Source organism: Ruditapes philippinarum, unplaced genomic scaffold, assembly GCF_026571515.1.
Source record: "Ruditapes philippinarum isolate M1 unplaced genomic scaffold, ASM2657151v2 ctg1687_1_1_1_1, whole genome shotgun sequence".
In the NCBI taxonomy this organism is placed as follows: Eukaryota; Metazoa; Mollusca; class Bivalvia; order Venerida; family Veneridae; genus Ruditapes; species Ruditapes philippinarum.
The window spans coordinates 117953-142500 of NW_026862195.1; the positions used below are offsets into that span (position 1 = coordinate 117953).

At 32.2% G+C, this 24548-nt stretch overlaps 1 protein-coding gene across 1 annotated transcript in view; it reads left to right on the forward strand.

The window, feature by feature from the left end:
- Positions 1-102: 102 nt before the first annotated feature.
- The window catches only part of LOC132718235 (WD repeat-containing protein 70-like), a gene marked incomplete at its 3' end in the record, with an annotated part of 24534 nt that continues 88 nt past the window's right edge, over positions 103-24548 (forward strand). The window contains 11 exon segments of the mRNA XM_060701882.1: positions 103-156; positions 9338-9403; positions 10224-10322; positions 10880-10993; positions 15742-15914; positions 18128-18187; positions 19172-19305; positions 20460-20613; positions 22271-22347; positions 23572-23752; positions 24537-24548. The exon segment at positions 24537-24548 is cut by the window's right edge and continues 88 nt beyond it. Coding sequence (XP_060557865.1) covers positions 9388-9403; positions 10224-10322; positions 10880-10993; positions 15742-15914; positions 18128-18187; positions 19172-19305; positions 20460-20613; positions 22271-22347; positions 23572-23752; positions 24537-24548 — 1020 coding nt within the window.

Sequence of the window (24548 nt, forward strand, 5' to 3'; positions counted from 1 at the left end):
CAAAAATATGTGCGATTGTGATTAGCTATAGAACACAGGGTACAAAATTATGCTGAAGGAACGAATTTAGTGTTGTAAAACTACTTTTAATTATTAGTAGCCTCCAACCTTAATCCAAGCGTCTGATAATCGTAAACATCAAGCGTTCAAGATCAGGTTCATTTTTTTTTTTTTTTTAATTAGTCTTTTAAGACAATCATTGTTCTAAAATTCAGTTTGTTTCTAACATATGACGTGTCTTTCTATTAGATTATTTGTTTTCATTCCGAATATATTTAAGCTATTAGCTCTATACTGTATAGTATATAATTTAATTAGTATTCGCGATGTGTTTTTTTTTATCACTAGGTCAGACACTCACATTGATATTTCCATAGACTTACATTATAAGAAATGGTCCCTTATCCTACCTTAAAATTCAGTTTTCATGCTAAAGAGGTATTTTTTCTAGCAGAATGAAATGCCTGACACATAAAAATGTTTCTGTTATATAGGGGTAGCCGACCAAATTTTTTGCAAATTGACTTCAAAGAGGATTACCCCCCATTTCATTGAAATTTTCTGCTGATCACAGGACTGACATACACTTTTTATAAATGCAAATATCCAAGTCAAAATTATCACAGAGACTCATGAAATATTTCATTTTCTTCAGAAAACATTGTAGTGTTACTTTTTAAATTAGTTTTTATACTTAAAAACACCCCACTTTCATCCAATCGCCTCATGTATAAACTGAATCATACGGTTTTCCCTGCACTTTTTTTCAGCCAATCACTGGCCGTGTTACAATACGATACCCTGACCACTAGATCTATTATTATTTTCTTGTACAACTTCGTTTATTTCTATATTATTCACGTCACATCAGACTGCCATTAAAGATGCATGCTTCATTATTTCTATTCCATAAAATGAGGCAGGACTAGCTGTTAGTCAAAATATATTGATGTGCCAAAGCTTGATTCTGAGATATTTTCGTTCTGGGGCAGAATCTCGCTTTTACGTCAAAACCAAAAGGAGACCTTTCTGTGGTGAAACGTGGATTTCGATGTAAATGTGAAAATGCAGACAATTTAAACTAAGAATTTATTCAACAATACAATTTTAAGGAATTAACGGCACAAAAAGTGCCAGACTATCAACTTAGAAGAAAGTTAACCACGTTAGTTTCATTTCACCGTCTCATTTGTGTACCAACGCCGCCATATTGTGATGTTGCTACAGTAATGTAACATGTACGCTAAAAATCGATATTGTTCGGTACCGTGCGTGAATGTTGTCATTTTTTTTTCGTGGCTAAAAAAATATGTAAAACTATTCAACAGTGGTAATTTTTCTGTAATGTTGTTATTATTAATTACATGTATTGCTGCATTAAAATAAATCGCCAGGAAATTATCTTTAAAGATTTTTCTAATTGATTGAAATCTTTAAAATGATGCGGGAAACTTTTAATTTAGTCCTCTTTTTTATAAACATATTTATTAAAGGATAAACAAAATACTGTATTTCATTAAAATTTATATTGTCACCACTCAGTAGTATTATCTATGGTAGTATAATTATGTTAGTCACAACTTGCTGTGTATTAAAAACAGCAACTCCTTGCCTATAGAAAAGTTTGGTTTTTTAAACGTGCATTCCGCTATGAAAGTTTTTTGAATTCAAATGGTAAATTCTTGCGTTAATTTTTATTCCTCAACAGTTTTCAGAAAAGTAAAACTCGTTACTCCGAGCGCCCATTTTTCGTTTGTCTGTATCTGAAAGAACCTGTGTACATGTACCGTTTATCCGTGTAATAAAAGACGGTTATCATAGCATGCCGTAATGGCTTGGATATTTGGTGTTGTTTAAGCGATGTTCCAGAAATGTTTTTGTCCCGTTATAGAAAATATATTCAACCTAATATTTATTTTTAAAATGTGTCAACTATTTCACAACACCGACACCGGTAAGCTGGCCAATATACACTTCGGAAATGTTGACACTATTAATAATTGATGCTCAGTCCTGTTTCTTCCTTACTTAATTTCTTTGTGTCAACTTAAAATTTATAAGATTATGTTTTAAATAAATAAATTAGATTTATATAAATTAGTATTTATATTCGAGCCGTGATTCCTTTCCGGCATCAGCTAAACAATTTTCCATGCTGACACGGTCCAAATTGAAAAGAAGTTATTTTTAGGTTTTATTGCAGGTATTTATTTTTCAATTTATAATTATAAATATACTTGATGATTTATTTTAAAGACGATAATCTTATGCTTAAATTTCTTTCTATAATACATTTATGTAAGTTGTTTAAACGGTGGTAAGAATTTAAATGTGTTACGGTCCAGATCTAGATGTTTCCTCAGTACATTTTCCCGGCTTACCATTTTACGCAAGATATGCCAACTTTTAAGTTTTGAGTTGTGGCATTTAATTATTAGGAACTTTTTCTGGTTTTCTATCTAAATTTACTTGCAGGTTATAATCATAGATAATCTAATTATCGTTCTATATCAGAAACTCAAAAAAATACAGAAAAAAAGAACTGAAAAGGCGCCGTGATTTCTTACCGATTTTTTAGTTCGTTTTCCAAAGCAACACCTTTAATGTTTGGGGCAGTAACAATCTGTATCATATTATTGTTTAAAATGAGTAAACGTGTTGCATAACCCTTAAATCTTATAAGATTGCACAAGAATCAAAGAAATCACAGACGCTTGGGTTTTGAAGCTCAAAATGCCTTTAAAATCCAAATAAAATGTGTATTTGTCAAAGCTGGGGAGACACGTTTGAATTTGTCGAAAGATTTTGTAAATGGAGTAAAGCGGCGATCACAGGTAGCAGTATCAGTGTTTGGACACCCAACGCCTATCTGCCCCTGGACCCCTACTACAACCCTGAAAAAAATTAACACTCTAAGGCTTACTATAAGGTACCAAATACAAAACCACCGATGAAATTTAAAAAAAATAAAATTTTCCACTATCAAAATTATAGTTATATAATTATAGTTAAACTATAATTTTGATAGTGGAAAAATTTTTTTTTATATAATTTCATCGGTGGTTTTGTATTTGGTACCTTAAAGTAAGCCTTAGAGTGTTGAATCATTATTTTTTCAGGGTTGTAGTAGGGGTCCAGGGGCAGATAGGGGTGGGGTGTCCAAACACTGATACTGCCACCTGTGGCGGCGATAATCTCGATGTTTATTTTGCCTGTTGCGTTGTTTATGACATTGAAGTTTAAAATTGACCATCATCGTGAAGATAAGCCAAATGATTTTGTGAAAATATTGGAAACAGAATAAAATACATAGTGTTTTTGACGGCAGGTGTGCGGATTTTTCCCGGCGAACATTTTTATCTTGTGAATTATTATAGACGTTGAAATATATCTTTTTTCAAAACGGCTTATATTAAGTTTTGTGATATATATGATCAGTTCATGTGCTGGTATTGACAAATATTCATTTTATTTGGATTTTAAAGGCGTTTTGAGCTCCACATCCCCAAGTGGTCGTGAAAGAAATTAGCGGCGCAGCATTTTGATTATGTAACATTGTAAAATAACCGCGTTGATTCTTCAAATCGCACCTCGCCATGCATGTATTTTATAAAAGAAAATAATTTCTTAGCATAAAAGTGAAATGTATGGAATAAATATTTACTGTATACCAACATAATTTATGAAAGTCTTTTGCAAAACAAAATCAACAACAACAAAATGAAACGGGCACCTGTTTCATGAAATAAATTTCCGAGTATTTTTTCTCTGCTACCACGGTCATTTTAAAACAATTTTCATAGCTACGTTTGTGTGTGTCTTTTTTATTTCTAAAAAACATCTTCAGAAAGCTTTTTGGAGTAAACAATCCAGAATTATGGGCCTGCGTGGATAAGAAATTAAAAAAAGAAAAGAAATTTACATGGAATGTTGTTTTCGCACATACATGTATAATGTCGAGGCACCGCGTTTGACATTTATTCGTTTTATTATTGATAAAATTATTTTGAACATTGAAAGTATCGTTTAATAGTTAATCAATCTGATTAAAAATAACAGACTGTCAAATTCCTTAGAATGGTGTCTTCTCGTAGTCGCTAAGGCACTAGGAATCCGTACGTTGCTCTTAAAACATATAAACCTCGTGTTTCTGCTCTTATCATATCCCTATTTTCATCATAATCGTGGGAAAAAAATTCTATAGATACCAATAGGTCCCATGTCCTATATTTACTTGGAAAGCTGAACAAAATATATTTTTATAAACAAGAAACGGTTTAGTGAGGAGTCCATTTACAGAGTAGCTTTTCTATAAAAGATAATGATGATTCTGATATTTCTAAGAACGCTCTGACAATAACGAATAAGTTGTGCATCTGCTCCAATAAAATAATATTTTCATCCTTTCATAATTATTAATTTTTGCATATATAAATGTCTTAAATATAACATTAAACTTGATATTTTACTAAGAGTGTTTCGTTGTTTCTCAGTAACGCAGTACCGCATACACACCAGTGTAGTTATCAACAGTGTATTGGTCACGTGACATTAGCGGCGATGTCTTTATTTTAATGGTGCATGTGTTTACTTTTCTATTAAAATCGTTATGTTAGGAATATTTTCACAAATAAAACATCAAATTGATGTAGAAATGAATAATCTTTAAAGGTATCGTAACAAATTTATTCAAATATGAATTCTAATACGATTTTAGACGGTCCAAAGCTTGCGCTCAAAATCCCGGCGCAAATTTCACCACAGAAAAGGTACTTTTTATGTTGTACGTAGAGGCGAGATATTGCCCAGACACGAAAATAGCACAATATCTCGTCGCGGAGTACAATTAGTTGGACTAGACTAGCTGTAAGGATTCGAATTTCTAGCCCTACGTTAGTCTCAATATTCCTGCAAGACCGACCGATTTTATTACCCAGTGACATCTGACCAATTAAAAATCTGTTGATTTATATGGATTAATAGCAGAAATTTCTTTAAATTTTAACGTGATATACTGTCTGTCTGGCATCTGTCTCAGATGTCACATGGCTATTGGAAAAATTAGAGGCACTCTGTGGGGGGAAATGGAACGCATTTAACGTGCGACCGCCAGCGGGATAATTTATTTGTTTCTCTTTTGAAGTTTTTTTATTATAATCATCATTATTAAATTATATCAATGTCCCGCTGGCTGTGTATTTGTGTATAAACTCAATGTAATGTCTATCAGATTACGGGACAAACAAATTGTTATTTCACACATTATTGATATAATAGGCAGCTACATTGTTTTAACCATCCCCATGGTTATGCAAATTGGGGCTTTTCTAAATTATTTGTTACATCTGGGCCGACTATGTCTTAATTTATAAAAAGGCTTAATAAAATGTTGAGATATTCATAAAAGATGTATAGTATTTGTACGATACATGTATTATGGGTAGTATGGTCCGGTAATTCACAGATATATGAAACTACTGATTTCCCTCATTGATGCCTCAACAGGGGGTGGAGCGTTATGGATAATTGACAGGTTACGCGAATAGCAGATGAAAATGGAATAGGTACCGTTTTAAAACGTTTAAAAACACATTTTTGGTGCTAACTGCTTCAAAAATTAAATCACAAATGTGTTCAGAAAAGGTTGATAAATCTACTAGGCAAAAAATCTTATTTTAGGCATTTTCAGTGATAAATGACTCTGTTGTCACCTTAAATTGTTTTTTATTTGATTTCCTTTTAAATATACACATGTAGTCTATAGCTAGGGGCCAAAGTCCAGGCCCGCTTTTGCTAGGGCCTTTGACTTCCATGTATAATATAATTATAGACAAGGGGTTGAACATACCAATCAGCCAAATGTCACTAGTCTAGTGTAAGTAAAATTGCTAAGTTACTTTTATGTAAATCATATAAAGCTATATATCAAATTGCAGTTAAATGACATCACTAATAAAGTTGACAATAACATTGTCTCCATTTAAATTGTTTTTGAACAACAAAAGCAACATTTTGGTTGAAATTTGTATTTTTGCTATGTCGGACATGACCATGCAACTAAACCCCAAAAGATTTTTTCTACATGTAAAAACCCAGTTCCAAACCATTCAAAAACCTAGCTAAATGTTGTTTGGAGGGAAATGTGTCACAGATATACTATGATAGCTACTTTATTCGCGAATTCAAAAACCTAGCTAATCACCGTTTTCCGCTACATTCTGTACAAAGCTCTGGGGAATTCACCTTATAGAGCTAAATCCGTAATGTACCGGAAAACAGTGTTTAGCTAGGTTTTCGAAAAGGTCAAGAATCAATTTTATACAAAAATTACCTTAAGGCATAACAAGACTGACATGATGATAAAGATTTTATAAGGACAGAAAAGGACATATATGTGCCTCTGAACTATGTAGTTTTGTATATATTAACCCATTATACACGATATACACACCTTTTAACGCCTTTTTCTCACCCCATCTGTTGACATCATTTGTTGTCTCAAATGGTGACAAAATGCCTTATTTAGGCCCCCAACACTTGTTTTTGTTTGAGAAATGTTGCTTAAAAAAGTGACCACTTTTTCGGCGCCGTCCCCAATCCAAAAGATACATCAGGGGATTGCCAGAAGGGGGATGTGCCCCCTTCTGCTTGGGGGGTTTGAAGGGGGTCGGCACTCCCCCCTCATCGCCAAGAAAATTTTGGATTTGTGAGGGGCTAAAAATGAATCTGGGGTCCATCATAAGGTAATGTGTAACCAACGCTGAAAAGCATTTGACTCTATCTCAATCAATTGAGAAGTTGCAGAACTTTGAAATCAATTTTGATGGAAAAAATCAACGCAAAATAGTGATTTTTGGCAATTTTGAGATGTCCCTTTGTTGCCATGGTAACAGGAAATTTAAGCCTGAGCATGTTGTTGCAAAGGCAATGGTCCAGTCAACATTTGTGCCAAGTTTGATTAGTATTGAAGCAGTTTTTATTGTTTAATAGCAATTTGAACTTTGAAAAGGGAGACTTTTCAATGAAAACAGCCATTTTTCACAAAATGCTCAAGAAGTAATGGGTTAATTATGTATAACATGTTTTTCTGTAACATCATAATTCTCCCCAAGTTTACTTTTTTGTATAATTTTCCCCCCTCTACCTGTTCCCAGCATCTTACACTTTTTCTAAAATAAACCTGGCATAATAATAAACTTACTAAAAGCTGATGAACTACCTTCAAATTTTTCTACAGAATTCTACTTATTAAGTGGCACATAATATGATATATGATATAATAAATAATAAAACATAAAAATATTAAGGAATGTGAAGAGTTGATAAACAATTAAATGTCAAACAAAAATGATGGAAATAAAGATAGTTTTTGATCCTTTCAGTAACATTAGCATTCATTGTTATTTATTATCATTATTTAATATAATTCATTTTTGAGTGTATTGTCCCTTTAAATCTACCTTTAAAATTGATATGACAAAGGCAATCATAAGCCATCAAAGTTTCAATGTGTCCATTAACTTTTGGGACTCATAGATTTATAGTCCAGTCAGTCCTAGGACCCATACTGATAAATTTATTTTAAAAAATCACAGAGAAAATATATCACAGATTTAAAATCTGAAATTTTCAGGATTCCTATCTAAGTTCATATAATTCTTCTACTTTATCATTATCTGATGATTAATTAATTCCATCAAATCAGAAAACTTTTGCAAGGGAAGAAGTTACATTTTTAGCATGAAACTAATTGTATTTAGCGGACATGTTGAAGTTTTAGATAGCACAAAAATTGAGTCCCTACCTCAAATTACAAGGTCACACTGTGAAGGTTAAAAGCTGTTATATGAATTTTTATAAAAGTACACTGATGAAGTTCGTGTCAGACTCACAATTCTATCATTGCTTGATTATAAATTATAATGCATAAATGTGTTTGACCTAATGATGATGTTTCATACGCAAGTATCAGGTCCCTACCTCAAAGTTCAAGGTCACACTTGTATATCAAAAGTCATGATCTGAATTTTTAGCTCACCTGAGGCTGAGGGATAGCTTTGAGGATCAATGAATGTCTGTCTTCAGCCATACGTTCACATTTATTTGATTAGTACCTTACTGGCCACATTTTTGCCTCAGTTGTCACTAAACTTGGTCAGAATGTTTGTTCAAGTAATTGCTTGGATGAGTTAAACATAGGTCATCTTAGATGAAAAACTAGGTCACAAAAGCCATTAATAGAAAAATTATGTTAACATTCCAGTTTGGGTTCAAATATCCTAGAAATTTGTCAAAAAGGTTGTTTTAGATGATTTCTAGCTCAAGCTCCAAAAGAGGTGACAGCCCATGTATGGAAAAACCTCCTTTACATTAATTTTGCACTATTTCAGTGTTGGACATAATGATGATGTGTTGCGCGCAAGGGTCAGGGGTCAAGGTCACACTTGTAGATCAAAAATCATGAAATGAATTTTTATAAAAGTACACTATTATTCATGTCAGGTCAACAATTCTGTCATTCCTGGATGGATTTAACAATTATTACGCATAAATGTGTTGGACATAATGACGATCTTTATAGCATATGAATCAGGTCCCAATGTCAAGGTCACACTTGTATTCCAAAGTCATTATATGAATTTTTACATCAAAGTGCATTAATGGTTGTGTCTGGTCAACAATTCTGTCATTCCTGGATGGATTTTAAAATAATTTGGCATAAATGTAAAAGGCATGATGTTGATTTGTCGTGCATAGGGGTTTGATCTCCAGTTTAAAGTTCAAGGTAATGATTATATGTCAAACATGATAATTGTGAGTAGATCTGTGAAAAGCTTGAATGTCAAAAGTCATGATATGATAGTGCATTGATATCATAGTTGTGTCCAGTCCATGTCTTTAAGATTTTGTAATAACTTGGCTTAAATAGCTTTGCTCTATGAACAATTTTTGATCTGTGTTTGTAGCTTAAAGGTCAAGGACATGTTATGACTTCTAAGGCTAAAAAGTTTCATAAAAATACACCAATGGTTATATCCAGTCATCAATATTGCCATTCATAAATGGATTTTAAAATAACTAAGCATATTTCTGTGGCATGTTATGAAAACTTGTCACACTCTAATGCCAGGCTGACAGTATAAAAGTTGAAAGTATTTGTTAATGTTTATATGTTCTTGTAACACTCTTTTAATAGTAACCATTTCTTTCAAGCAAGTCAAGTCACGGTTCAACTACTGGACCCTGATATGTTCCAATGAAAGTTCTTGTTTTAAGATGAATGAGTCACATTATAAAAAACCTATTGTATACATTTAGTTTTATTTCTTTTTTGTAGGGATCTGATATGCCAGAATAAATTGGATCAATATTAACTTCATTTTAAAAATGGCTGAAAATACTGGTATGTATGATGCAATTAATCTATTATATTTCTAGCTTGACTTTTTCGAAGCTATGCTACAGTCAGGTTTTTGGTCTGGTTGCTGTCCAGAAACTTATTGCTAACTATTTTTTAAGCTCACTAGATCACAAAGAGCTCAAGATAAGCTTTTGTAGTCACAATTTCTCTGGAGTTTTTTATACATCAGTGTGTCAGTGTGAGCTTTCATTTAAATACTTATGGCTAGAGAAAGAATAGGTAACTGTACTTTATTTTGATGTCATTCATTCCATAAGGCTTTTATGTGGCTATTTTCCTTTATATGGCTAAAAAGAACAATAGTGCCAACAATAGAGAAACCACATAAGTACTGTCTTGTTAGAACAAGCATCTGTCATCAACTTTTTTTCAAACAACGTCTCCTCTAAAACTATCAGGTCAAATTTGATGAAATATTCGTGGGATATTCCAACTAAAATTGTTCAAATGGTTCTGCTCCATTGAACAACTGGGTCAGAAGGGCAAAAAAAAAGATTTGAAGAATAAAGTCTTTAAAATCCTCTGAAAGTGCAAGGCCTAGAGCTTAGATATTTTGTGTGTAGCATCATCCAATGAAACTGTACAATGAAACTGTACAAAAGTGAGGGTGGGGGAGGTCATGGCTTTCCTTATATAATGTACACATAAATAAAGCTTTGATTCAAAATTAAATATTTATTGATATCTATTATTCTCTGTTAAACTTTATGTTGAAAATGATGTTTAAATTTATTATTATTTTCACAGAGATGGAAAATTCTTTAGTGATATATATTACTTTTAAACTTCTTCCCTATTGTAGAAAAAGTGCCGGAGAAAAAAGCGCGCCAGTTTGATTTCATGGCAATGTTTGAAGAAGCTAAAAAGACTGCCATTGAAAGAACAAAACCTACTACAGAAGGTAAAGTTTAGACTACATTGAAGCCAAGTTGTAGGAGATACGCATTTTATGTATTCACTCTGTAAACTAAGCAATTGCAATTTTCAACTGTCATAATTATGTAGACTAAAATTATTTGACCTAGAGTCATGAAACTTTACAGAATTTTTGGTAAGCATGTGTAGTTGTGCACCTGAGGGTTTGCAGTACATGTATTCGTAGAGATATTGCCCTTGACTAAGTAAAACTTTGCAATTTTCAACTTGTGTCCAGATAGACCAAAACATATTTGACCCAGTCATAAGAGACTTTTTGCCCATGACTTTGCAATATTCAAATTGTGTGATGTGTTGCTTAAAAATATTTGACCGGCAGTCATGAAAGCTTACAGGACTGTTGGTCAGCATGTGAAGTTATGCATCTGTGGTTGGGAAAAATCAAGTTGTCAACATTGAAAAAAATTGATGTCATTTTTATGCCCCCTTCACCATTTAAAGGTATGGGGAGACATGTAAAACTTTTTCTCTATCCCTCTGTCATACTGTCCAATAGACACATTTTTAGTTTTTGTTTTTTAGATGAAGAAGCTGATGCAACAGTAGATAGAATTAACAAGTTATATAAAACAAACAAAGAGAGGAAAAACAACAGATCAAGTAGTGAAAGTGATTCCAGTACAAGCTCATCTTCAGGTAAATATCTACCAAAACACTGCTCTATTTAGTACCTACTGTAAAGGTTTATCAAATTGTTTTTTATTGTGTTTTGCCCCCAAACAAAGGGAAAAGGGAAAGCATATAGTCACCAAATTTTACATCCTTCCATAATTCCAACCTGATAATTATGATCTTAGGTTGATACGAGTATAACAGATAACAGTAAATTTTCTTGGATGCTATTCATTCAGTTAGGTGTTGATATGGCTAAAATCATTATATGAGGCTAAGTAAGCAATTAGGAGAACAATGCGGAGGCCACACAAGTGCTATTTCATTATAATGTCTGTCCTTCACACTCTTGCTTGGAGAATAATTAGACAAGTATTGAACAACTTTCGCGTAACATTACCTTCTCTGTTTAAGTTGACATTGGCTTTTTTTTGCAGGGGGGTGGGGGGGGGGGGTCTATACAAGGATGTCATTCCAATAGGGCAGATAATCCTTAAAAAAAAATTGCAAAGTTATGTCCCTTTTCACATAAGATTTTTTTTGTCCTTTTACTTTTAACTTGAGAGTACATGTACTTGTTCATTATCAAATTTGAAATACTGTTCTAAGGGGTAGACAGTGAGTGTCAATTCTGAAAACCAATTTTTGATAATTTTGATTATTTCCAATTCGTTTTGATTTTCAGAATTATGCCCCCTTTTCTTTGTTGCCTTTATTTCATTATCCAGCACTATGAACAGTTGAGATTACTGTATGCAGACAGGTCTTGTTTAATTATCTCTTTTAAGTTGATAAATGCTTGTCCAGAATATCTCATTGAAACTTCACACAGTTATAGGGACTAGATAGTGCAGTGTCAAAGAGCTATTATTGCTTATTTTCTGATGACATAAAGGAATCATTTCTCCCTTGTCTGTCATTTTGCATAACCGAAAATAGAAAGAGGACCATGTAACTGTAAACAGAAAAAAGAGTTCCTTGTAATGTTACAATAGAATAAATAGAAGTGTATTATTTAGAACATGATTATTCAATATTAAGTTTTTCAAAGAAACATATTGATTTTATTCCGGACAATTTATTGCCTGCATTTAAGACAAATACTAATCTTCTTTTATAATACTTAATAATGCTTGTCCAAAGAAGAACTTGAAACTTAATGATGACATTTTGATAAAAATTCACTCAATGATAGAGATTAGTGAGAGAAAGTGCATTGTTTAAGACTGTAATTCTACCTTGCTTAATTAATGTGTATTAATGAATTATCTCTTTATGATACTAACAATAATATAATATTAAGAAATGCTGGTCATGAGTATAACTTTTAAAATACCAATGATATCTGCTTAAAACTACACACATTTATAAAGGCAAGTCGGAGAAGGTGCAGTGTTAAAGAACCATAGCTCTTCATATAATATTGTTTTAATTACTTCCTGATATAATATTTAATAATGCTTGTCCAGAGAATAACTTGAAAAGTATTAACCTTTTCCCTCATATAGACGTGTTTTGACGGCTTTTTGTCCCCCCCCCCCCTTTTTTGGGGCCCCCCCCCCCAATCAAAATGATTCAAGGGGTTGTCAGAAGGGGGATGTGCCACCTTCTGTTTGGGGGTTATGAAGGGGGGGCAGTAATCCCCCTCATCGCCAAGAAAATTTTGGACATGTGACAGGCTAAAACTGGCCTCAGGTCGATATTAAGGTGACGTGTAACCAACGCTCAAAAGCCTTTTACTCTATCTTATTGCATTGAGAAGTTGCAGCACTTTGAAATCAGTTTTGATTGGGAAAAAAAAACAATGCAAAATAATGATTTTTCGCAATTTTGAGACGTCCCCCTGTTGCCATGGTAACAGGAAATTTACGATTGAGCATGTTGTTACAGAGGTTATGGTTCAGTCAACATATGTGCCAAGTTTCATCAGTATTGAAGCATTTTTCATAGTTTTATAGCATTTGGAACTTGTAACAGGAGGCTTTTCAATGAAAACGGGAATTTTTCACAACATGCTCATGGGGTAAAAGGTTAAGGGATATGATTAAACTTTCACAAAGGTAAGAGAAAGTGCATAGTTGAAAGTTACAAACTACAAATTCTACTTTGCTTAATCTTTATGATATTTAAAAATGCTTGTGACTTAGTATAACTTTAAACTCAACAAAGCTACAAATAGTTAGAGATTAATGAGAGAAAGTGCAAAGTGCAATGAACCAACTCTACATAATGTAGTTCTTGAATTATCTTCCTTTTTGATACATAATAATGCTAATGAAAGGTAATGGAAGAATTTTATCAACATGTCACAAAATCAGAGGGAGGAAGTACTTTGCTAACTTGCTTGACTTTTCAATTACCTCCCTATACAATACATAATATGCTTGTTTCACTTTTAGCCTTAATGCATTGTCTGATGTCGTTCATATTTGGTAGGAAAATATGTTTAGTGGTCTTTTATGATACAGTATGTGTTATTTATAATGTTCTTCATCAGATGATGAAATGATACAGTATGTTATTTATAATGTTCTTCATCAGATGATTAAATGATACAGTATGTGTTATTTATAATGTTCTTCATCAGATGATAAAATGATACAGTATGTGTTATTTATAATGTTCTTCATCAGATGATAAAATGATACAGTATGTGTTATTTATAATGTTCTTCATCAGATGATGAAATAATACAGTATGTGTAATTTATAATGTTCTTCATCAGATGATGAAATGATACAGTACGAGTTATTTATAATGTTCTTCATCAGATGATGAAATGATACAGTACGTGTTATTTATAATGTTCTTCATCAGATGATGAAATGATACAGTACGTGTTATTTATAATGTTCTTCATCAGATGATGAAATGATACTGTATGTGTTATCTATAATGTTCTTCATCAGATGATGAAATGATACAGTATGTGTTATTTATAATGTTCTTCATCAGATGATGAAATGATACTGTATGTGTTATCTATAATGTTCTTCATCAGATGATGAAATGATACTGTATGTGTTATCTATAATGTTCTTCATCAGATGATGAAATGATACAGTATGTATTATTTATAAAGTTCTTCATCAGATGATGAAATGATACAGTATGTGTTATTTATAATGTTCTTCATCAGATGATAAAATGATACAGTATGTGTTATTAAATTATAATGTTCTTCATCAGATGATGAAATGATACAGTATGAGTTATTTATAATGTTCTTCATCAGATGATGAAATGATACAGTTATATTATTTATAATGTTCTTCATCAGATGATGAAATGATACAGTATGTGTTATTTATAATGTTCTTCATCAGATGATGAAATGATACAGTACATGTTATTTATAATGTTCTTCATCAGATGATGAAATGATACAGTACGAGTTATTTATAATGTTCTTCATCAGATGATGAAATGATACAGTATGTGTTATTTATAATGTTCTTCATCAGATGATGAAATGATACAGTACGTGTTATTTATAATGTTCTTCATCAGATGATGAAATGATACAGTACGTGTTATTTATAGTGTTCTTCATCAGATGATGAAATGATACTGTATGTGTTATCTATAATGTTCTTCATCAGATGATGAAATGATACAGTATGTGTTATTTATAATGTTCTTCATCAGATGATGAAATGATACTGTATGTGTTATCTATAATGTTGTTCATCAGATGATGAAACGATACTGTATGTTATTTATAATGTTCTTCATCAGATGATAAAATGATACAGTATGTGTTATTTATAATGTTCTTCATCAGATGATAAAATGAAACAGTATGTGTTATTTATATAATGTTCTTCATCAGATGATGAAATGATACAGTATGTATTATTTATAATGTTCTTCATCAGATGATGAAATGATACAGTATGTGTTATTTATAATGTTCTTCATCAGATGATAAAATGATACAGTATGTGTTATAAAATAATAATGTTCTTCATCAGATGATGAAATGATACTGTATGTGTTATCTTTAATGTTCTTCATCAGATGATGAAATGATACAGTATGTATTATTTATAATGTTCTTCATCAGATGATGAAATGATACAGTATGTGTTATTTATAATGTTCTTCATCAGATGATAAAATGATACAGTATGTGTTATTAAATAATAATGTTCTTCATCAGATGATGAAATGATACAGTATGAGTTATTTATAATGTTCTTCATCAGATGATAAAATGATACAGTATGTGTTATTAAATAATAATGTTCTTCATCAGATGATGAAATGATACAGTATGTGTTATCTATAATGTTCTTCATCAGATGATGAAATGATACAGTATGTGTTATCTATAATGTTCTTCATCAGATGATGAAATGATACAGTATGTGTTATTTATAATGTTCTTCATCAGATGATGAAATGATACTGTATGTGTTATCTTTAATGTTCTTCATCAGATGATGAAATGATACAGTATGTATTATTTATAATGCTCTTCATCAGATGATGAAATGATACAGTATGTGTTATTTATAATGTTCTTCATCAGATGATAAAATGATACAGTATGTGTTATTAAATAATAATGTTCTTCATCAGATGATGAAATGATACAGTATGAGTTATTTATAATGTTCTTCATCAGATGATAAAATGATACAGTATGTGTTATTAAATAATAATGTTCTTCATCAGATGATGAAATGATACAGTATGTGTTATTTATAATGTTCTTCATCAGATGGTGAAATGATACAGTATGTGTTATTTATAATGTTCTTCATCAGATGATGAAATGATAGGACCACCTGTACCAGCAAGTATACAAGACGAGGGAGAAGATGAAGATATGATTGGACCTCCTTTACCTCCTAGTATGAAGAGTTCACATGAAGAAAAACAAGGAAAATCAAAAGATGATGATGATGATGATGGTACCGATGATGAAGAACAGGATGATGTAATAATATTAGGCTTTATTTAACACTGGTTATAATCTATGTGTATATATGGCTGATCTTTTAATACATATTTTCTTATCTGATAAGATGGATAACCAAATGCAACAATACTAAATCTTTTTTTTTTCCATTCTTATAATGTTTTTGTTTTTCATATAATGCTAAGATAACATCTTACATACACTTAAGTGATATGTTTTGAATTTTACACATAAGTGATATGTTTTTAATTTTACTTTTATTGATACCAATTGATATATTCTATATTAGAAGAATCTTAGGCAATATATAAGCCTTGTACGAGGGTTGTCCAAAAAATTCATGCACTACAGTTATTGTCGTGAGAGCTATTAATAAAAACAAATGAACTATATATCACTTGAAGGGGAAATATGTCTCAAATAAGTAAACAAAAGAAAAAGCCGAGTAACCGGCGTTTCGTGTAAAAGAATGGTCATTAAGTTACCTTAGTAACGTAATACCGGCGCACGGCAAAACAATGGGTTAGTTCATTACTGTAATTGTATTAATTTTTTGTTGCTTGTAAAGTGGCATTTGCTTTTATGTTAAAAGTTGTTTTACTGTCAAAAGAGGAACGATTGATGAAGAGTATTTTGTACTTTTTATTTTTCTTATGCAGCGGTCATGTAACATATTCCACCAGTCCACGAATATATTGGACAACCCTCGTCACATAGTCCGGCATTATGGACAGACGTCTGCCTGACCGGTTGTCATCGTCTACCGACTCTCGCCCTTCTACAAAGCGTTTGTGCAATTTAAAAACCAGCCTTTGTGACACTGAACTTGTCCCCGCTTGCCCTTTTAGGTTCTTTGTAGGCATCTGTTTGTGTTTTACCATTATTTGCACAAAATTTAATGATCGTCCATATTTTCAGACGATTAGCGACTGACATCTTCACGTTATTACAATATTGACGACCTCACACAAACGTTTGTTTACGACCGTTACAATAGGGCAAATTACGTCATATTTTCTAGTGACGTTAGGAATACATACACATACTTTTCCATGAATTTTAACATTTAGATTTAGTGTTTCAAGAATACCGTGATGCACCAAAGTAATGAACTAACCCAATTTTTGTCTTGCGCTGGTATTACGTTACCAAGGTAACTGTATGACGATTCGTTTTCACGACATGCCGGTTACAGGTTTTTTCTTTTGTTTTCTCATTTGAAACAGATCTCCCCTTCAAGTGATATATAATTAATGTTTTTCTATCAATTACTCGCACGACAATTCCTGCAGTGCACGAATTTTTTGGACAGCCCTCGTAATGATGTCATCCTATGCAACTCACTAATAAAGGAGCCAGAATGATGTTATGGTTGGGTATGAAGATTGATTTATCGAGCACTGATGTAAAGAAAATACAATTCAGTCTGATGTGTATGCTTGATTTGTTGAAAAATTGATAAAGAAGTTGCTGAAAATTTTGTTAAATATCTTAAGAATAGTAGGATGTGGAACAGAACAGCCAGATACAAAAATGTGCAGCGGAAATAATCTCTGCTTGAAATAATAGCATTAGTGATCTCCCTTATCAGTCTCTGTGGTGTTAATAGACTATTTAATGTGGGTTTGGAGTTTAGATGCATAGGAATTGACCTCAAAGGCCTTAGTCTGAATGGTTCATTTTTCTTGCTCAAATGACAAACAGGTGGGTGTTAAATAGCCAATAAACTACTGAGACCAATATTATTTCTTCTGTGCAAGTTTTGTTAGACTACTTTCTATACATTTGTAAAATTCTTTCATTTTGAATATTGAAAGCAAAATAGATTGTATTTGTAGCAAAAAAAAAGTTTTTATAAATACACAATTATGTCAGTGTACAAAAAAGAGAACTATGTCAGTGTACAGACATATTGTGTTGTGTCAATATTTTCTTAATTTATGTCTGAATTTCTCAATATTCATCTAATGATTCACATTTACTTTCTGTCTCTTTTACTACAGTATGTAGAGCATAGGGTAATTTTCTTTACATAGATGGATGAGAACTCATTTAAATACTATATCAGTACACAGCTTTCAATATCAGTCAATAATTTGATTTCAACTGTTTTAGTAAAATATAGAAAAAATACCCAAGCCAGTAAATATTTTTTATGTATGTATGTTTGTATATTATTTTTTTATCATATTTAAAAGCTGTAAAACTATATTTTGATTGTAATTTTCCAGTCTCCTTTGAAGAGAATTCCATCAAGGCTACAGATAAGTCTTGATCATGGGAAGAAAACAGTAAGTTACTGGACCATTTTATACAATAGATTATTCCAACATTTACTGAAATTCAAAAATAGTATAAATTCCACTTTATTTTATAAATTCAGACAGATAGCAAGCAAATATTTCAGAATTAGATCGTTCCTTGACTTAGTAAAATAGTAAAAAATTTGTAATTTTCAACTTCTAGGTCAGCCCAAAATGTATTTGACCTATAGTCATGAAACTGTACAGAAATGTTGGTTAGCATGTAAAACTGTGCACCTGGGGTTTTTGTGTGTTGATTAATTCAGTTTTGTTAGAGTTATTATTGCTCTTGTCTTAGAAAACTTTGCAATTTTCAACTTGTTGGTGTGTAACCGCAAAGTGTTTGACCTAGAGCCATGGAATTTTACAGGAATGTTGGTGAGCATGTGCAGTTGTACATCTGAGGTTTTATTTGTTGACTTGTATCCTATTGAGATGACAGTGGACATATTATAAGCAGTCAGACTAACATAACATTTCACTTTTCATCAATAAACTTAGTACAAATGAGACATGAAAATAGCTCATTTTACTATCTGCATAGCCCCAAGAATGTCCACCTATACATGCAGAAATAAGAAGAATAATGTTCACCTATTGGTCACAGTGTTAGAGCTGACCTCTACAAACAATAATTTTAGCCTCCAAGCCAAACTAATACTTAATTCATTATCTGGTCTCAGAACAGGTTTGTCATAGTTGTCATTCTGTAATATCAGTCTTATAAATGATTCAGAGTGTATTTACTCTGAAAGTATATAAATGTATGAAGTGACCATATAGCCATTAGTGAGTGGGAGCATCTGTGTCCTATGGACACGTTTCTAGTTTGGTTTTAGTCACACTTTCTCATTACACATCTGACTTTAATGCAATTCTACCCTAGGTCAAGTTTTTCTAAAGAGATTTATAGATTAGTTTACCTAAATATTAAACCTACATGTAATTCAAATAATATATTTTGATTTATAGGTTTCAGCATTGGCATTTGATCCGTCCGGTGCTCGTTTGGTTACAGGTGGTTACGATTATGATGTCAAACTATTTGATTTTGCTGGAATGGATTCAACTCTTAAACCATTTAGAACTCTGAGACCATGTGAAAGGTAGGTTAAGGTAAATTAAGGAATTAATTTCTGAATTATACATGTAGGTCTTGCAAAATGGTAGTTTACTTTTAGTTCTTTTTTGCTGTATTTGGTCATAATCATGTTATAGAACATAAGGAAAAGAATATACCGTATAAGTACTTTTTTCAGCGAGAACTTTATTTCTGCTATTTCTGCGGTTCATAACGACACCGCAGATTTAAAAACCGCAGAAAATTAAGCCTTTCCCTATGTCTCTGTCGGAATATGTCAACTACCAGTATTGTATATTTACATTATCATGTACTGTTATTGGCTTTTGTAGATGGGAATTTTTCTTTATGTATCCGTCATGAATAAAATATTACAAAACAGTTACATAACTTGTTCTTTTTGTTTAAAAAAATATCATGTTTGTATGATTTTCACTCACCCTAAGTTTGATTTTATTTTTGTAAAATTAAACTGTTATAGTTTGACGGGTGCAATAAACATACCCTTTTGTATTTGCACAATATCTTGTGTATGTGGGATTTTACTGTTGTTTATTTTTCACACTTTATAGTATTACAATTAATTGTTGTCATTTCACGTTGTTGATTTTTGTTAATGAACGTTTACCATTACATGATGATTACGATGAAACACAATATAAGTCGTCTCATGTTTACCGGAAGTAATATACATGTTTCATCAACACATTTTGAAATGTTGTCTGTTTGTATCGGTTAGTTGAGTTAAATAATCTAAATTAAAACGCAGAAATAAAAACATCAATGCAAGAATAATAAGATACGCAGAAATTTAAAACCCCTTATTTTAACAAAAATCGCAGAATATTAAGCCCGCAGAAATAAATACTTATACGGTATTTGTGGAACATAGACCATTGCTAGATAAGACATGCTGTATTGAAATGATATTAAATAATGAAACTGAGATGATAGATTTAATGTCATTTGTCCTACACTACTGTAACAAATTTATTTAAGTAGAGTAAATGCATCTCAGAATTGAGGAACATTTGTAAGATATCTACCCTGTGATGTAAGTGACTGATATAGCATAAATCCTTTTTAATATGTTTTAATATGCATTTAATGATAAGTATAACATACATAAAGTAATAACAAGTTGTTTTATAAATACCGATATTGGTGTTATAATTTCAGTCACGCTATCAAGCAGCTACATTATAGTAGTACAGGAGATGTAATTCTTGTAGTGGCAGGAAACTCACAGGCTAAAGTACTTGACAGGGATGGAATTGAAAAATTTGAATGTAAGAAAGGTGACCAGTATTTAGCCGATATGGCTCAAACAAAGGTATATATAATAATATAATTTTGTCCTACCCCTATCCCAAATATTAAAATTACAGTAAATTATTTAAACAAAGATAAAGTTGATTATATCTGGCTCAGTTCAACTTGATACATAATGAAGATGACCTGATGTGTGCTGCACATGTGATCTATCTAAATATATGTATTTTGTAAACAATATCCTAGACACAAATGTTTATGAGTTGTTTTGATCTGAAATAAAGCATTTATCTCATTCATTCAAAAATCTTTGTTTACTTTAATGTTAATAGAATTATTTATATTGTTCACTTATTTTCTTAAACAGAAATACAAAAGCCTGGCATCATGCTATCTTAGTTAATCAGAACAAAAATCATTCAAATACATGAATATGTAAAAATTAATTTCTTAAAAAACATCATTTTGACATTCCATAGAACTATTTATGCATTGTTTATGCATGTTTCATAAGATTATAGTACTTTATATATTAAATTTCTTTGAAGTACTTCTGCATTCTTTACATTTATTTGTAACATGTAAACTTTGAAGGTGGTTAATTCCTCTTATCAATGTAGTTCTATAGTGAGACAGTCACTGTGAGGGTGTGACAGTCACTGTGAGGATGTGACAGTCACCATTGTGAGAGTGTGATAGTCACCACTGTGAGGGTGTGACAGTCACTGTGAGGGTGTGACAGTCACTGGAAGGGTGTGACAGCCACTTTGAGGTTGTGACAGTCACCACTATGAGGGTGTGACAGTCACTGTAAGGGTGTGACAGTCACTGTGAAGGTGTGACAGTCATTGTTAGGGTGTGACAGTCACTTTTATGGTGTGACAGTAACTGTGAGGGTGACAGTCACTGTGAGGGTGTGACAGTCACCACTGTGAGGGTGTGACAGTCATTGTGAGGGTGTGACAGTCACTGCAAAGGTGTGACAGTCAACACTGTGAGGGTGTGACAGTCACTTTTAGGGTGTGACAGTCACTGTGAGGGTGTGACAGTCACTGTGAGGTGTGACAGTCATTGTGAGGTGTGACAGTCATTGTGAGGGTGTGACAGTCACTGTTATGGCGTGACAGTCACTGTGAGGGTGTGACAGTCACTGTGAGGGGTGTGACAGTCACTGTGAGGGTGTGACATTCACAGTGAGGATGTGACAGTCATTGTGAGAGTGTGACAATCACTGTTAGGGTGTGACAGTCACTGTGAGGGTGTGACAGTCACTGTGCGGGTGTGGCAGTCACTGTGAGGATGTGACAGTCACTGTGAGGGTGTTACAGTCACTGTGAGGGTGTTACAGTCACTGTGAGGGTGTGACAGTAACTGTGAGGGTGTTACAGTCACTGTGCAGGTGTTACAGTCACTGTTATGGTGTGACAGTCACTGTTATGGTGTGATAGTCACTGTGAGGGGTTGTTAAGAAGCTTTGAAATGATTTTACTTGCTTCTATAATACATGTAAGGAAAATGGTTCCTTAAGTGATAATTAAATTTAATAATCTATTAATAAAACTGCCTTTCATCAGTGTTTTAAGTGCTTGAAATGTTGGTATATTGCTGATGTGAATAGTGTTTAGCATTATTCTTTATTAAGTGCACTTAATTTAACTATTTAAACAGATATGTTGATATCCATTTATAATTATATAATATGTTTGATATTATTGCAGGGTCATGCTGCAATGTTGAATTCTGGATGCTTTAATCCAAAAGTAAAAGCTGAATTTATGACTTGTTCAAATGATGGGTGAGTTGTTTAACATTTTTTTGTTGAATGACAGATAAATATAAATTTACTTTCTTTATATTTCTAAGTTCTTAGAAAAAAAGTTAAATACTAATCAACTATGTGTAGACGAGTGCAGAATGTATATATAGACTTATTGTATAGCGAGCATTTTCTGAATTTTCATGACATGTTACCTTATAGGTTATATTTCTGCGGGCTAAATATTCTTCGATTTTTTTTTAAAACAAGGGGGTCTTACATTTCTGTGTACCTTATTTCCCCAGGGATGTCAAGCTTGCATTGAAGTGTTCTATTTTTGCCATTCTATGTCAGTAGTTTAAAGAAAACAGTTATGTCATATTTGTTCTTTAATTACCTGTTCCAAAGTTAATTGATAACCATTGTTATTATAACATTAATCAATTATAAATTCTTTTAAAGATGTGATTAACACCATTGTTATTATAACATTAATTAATTATAAATTCTCTTAAAGATGTGATTAACACCATTGTTATGAAAATCTCATATATGGTAATAAGTAAGAAAACATGAACATTTGAGGTTATCGCCCCCTTTCAGCCTCTGCAAACAATGTTTTGACTTTCTCAATTTCAGTATGGATCATTAAGGAACTGTACAAATAAAAAGATTATGTTTATTGAAGTTTTATTAAGTTTTATTTACTAATACCAGGAATATTGATGTCCCCTCACTACTAAAACATGGAATGGTCCCTGTTCATATGCAGTTCATATGCAGTACAAAGTGATTACACAATATGGCAATGTATGGTAGACTAAATCTTTGTAGAAAACAATGTAATATGCAAATGTACAGACAAATACAGACATAGTGGCTTTAATTTCTGGGGGTTTTAAATCTGTGGTCGTGTTGTTTCCCACGGAAATATAGTTTGTTCAGAAATATGTACTTACACCGGACCTGTATATAAACATTTTACCTTAATAATACCAAGACAGTTTAGATCAGCAATTAATTAGAATGTTGGCTAGGCCAAGTGGTTATTATCTCAGACTAATTATGTAAACATTTCTGGCCATATGGGTTTAAAACTTAATTTACAAAAAATTTACATTAATTTCTGAATACTGTTTGGTTTCAGGAACAGGTTGAGAGTGTGACTTTACGCTGTAGCTACTTATATAGGTTCCTAAATTAAATTATGTGTAAACTAATTAGTATATTACTATGTGTTTGTATATGTGTAATTGGTTACAGGACAGTACGTTTATGGGATGTAAATGATGAGGGTAAGAAACAGCGTCATGTGATAAAACCACGATCTCAGCAGGGTCGTCGTGTTGTACCAACAGCTTGTACATATAGTCATGATGGTAGATGGATTGTTGCAGCTTGCCAGGATGGTTCTATACAGATCTGGGATCATAACAGACCATTTGTATGATCTTATGTTTCATAGTATACAAGTTACCAATAAACCACTGATGCCAATGAAAACAAAAAGAAATAGATTTATTAGAATGATTATACAATGGTGTATAAAGCTGCCGTGCTTTTGTGAACCATGTTAGGGTCTTATTTGACCAGTCTAAGAACAGGTCATGAGTTGGTTTCCTTGGTGCCAGTGCAAGCTTAAAACAAAGTACTTTGAAGTAGTTTAATCATTAAAACTGAAATGTTGCCATATAATCTACCCAGATGCAATATACAGTCAATTAAAATCAGATGTAGTAGGTTTAACATAGATTTAATAGTATGCAAATGGTTGCAGTTACAGTAATATTCTGACTTATGTTAGATTTTTTACATTCAACCACACCATAATTCTAACAATATTGAACAAGATACATTACTTGCAACAACATTTCAGAAATATTGCCTTCTCACCTTCTTCTAATTACAATTGAAGATTAATTCTGATGAATTTTTTATAGTCAAAGATGTAGTTGTAAAACAGGTGTATTTTATCACAGTGGAATGACCCATGTTATCCTTATCAAATGTAAACAGTAAATTGATCATCTAAAACATCCTTACAAGGTTCCTTTTCAAATTTGTACAATAGATTTTGTCCGCCAGATTGAGGGTTATCTCAAGCTCAGAATACATGTAGATATACACTTGCATGTGTTTAGCTTGTTATATATCTTGAATAGAAAAGAATTATTATTTATTTCTTTATCATTGAATAGTGGGTTCTTATATATAATACTATTTTTCAGGTGAATGTGTCA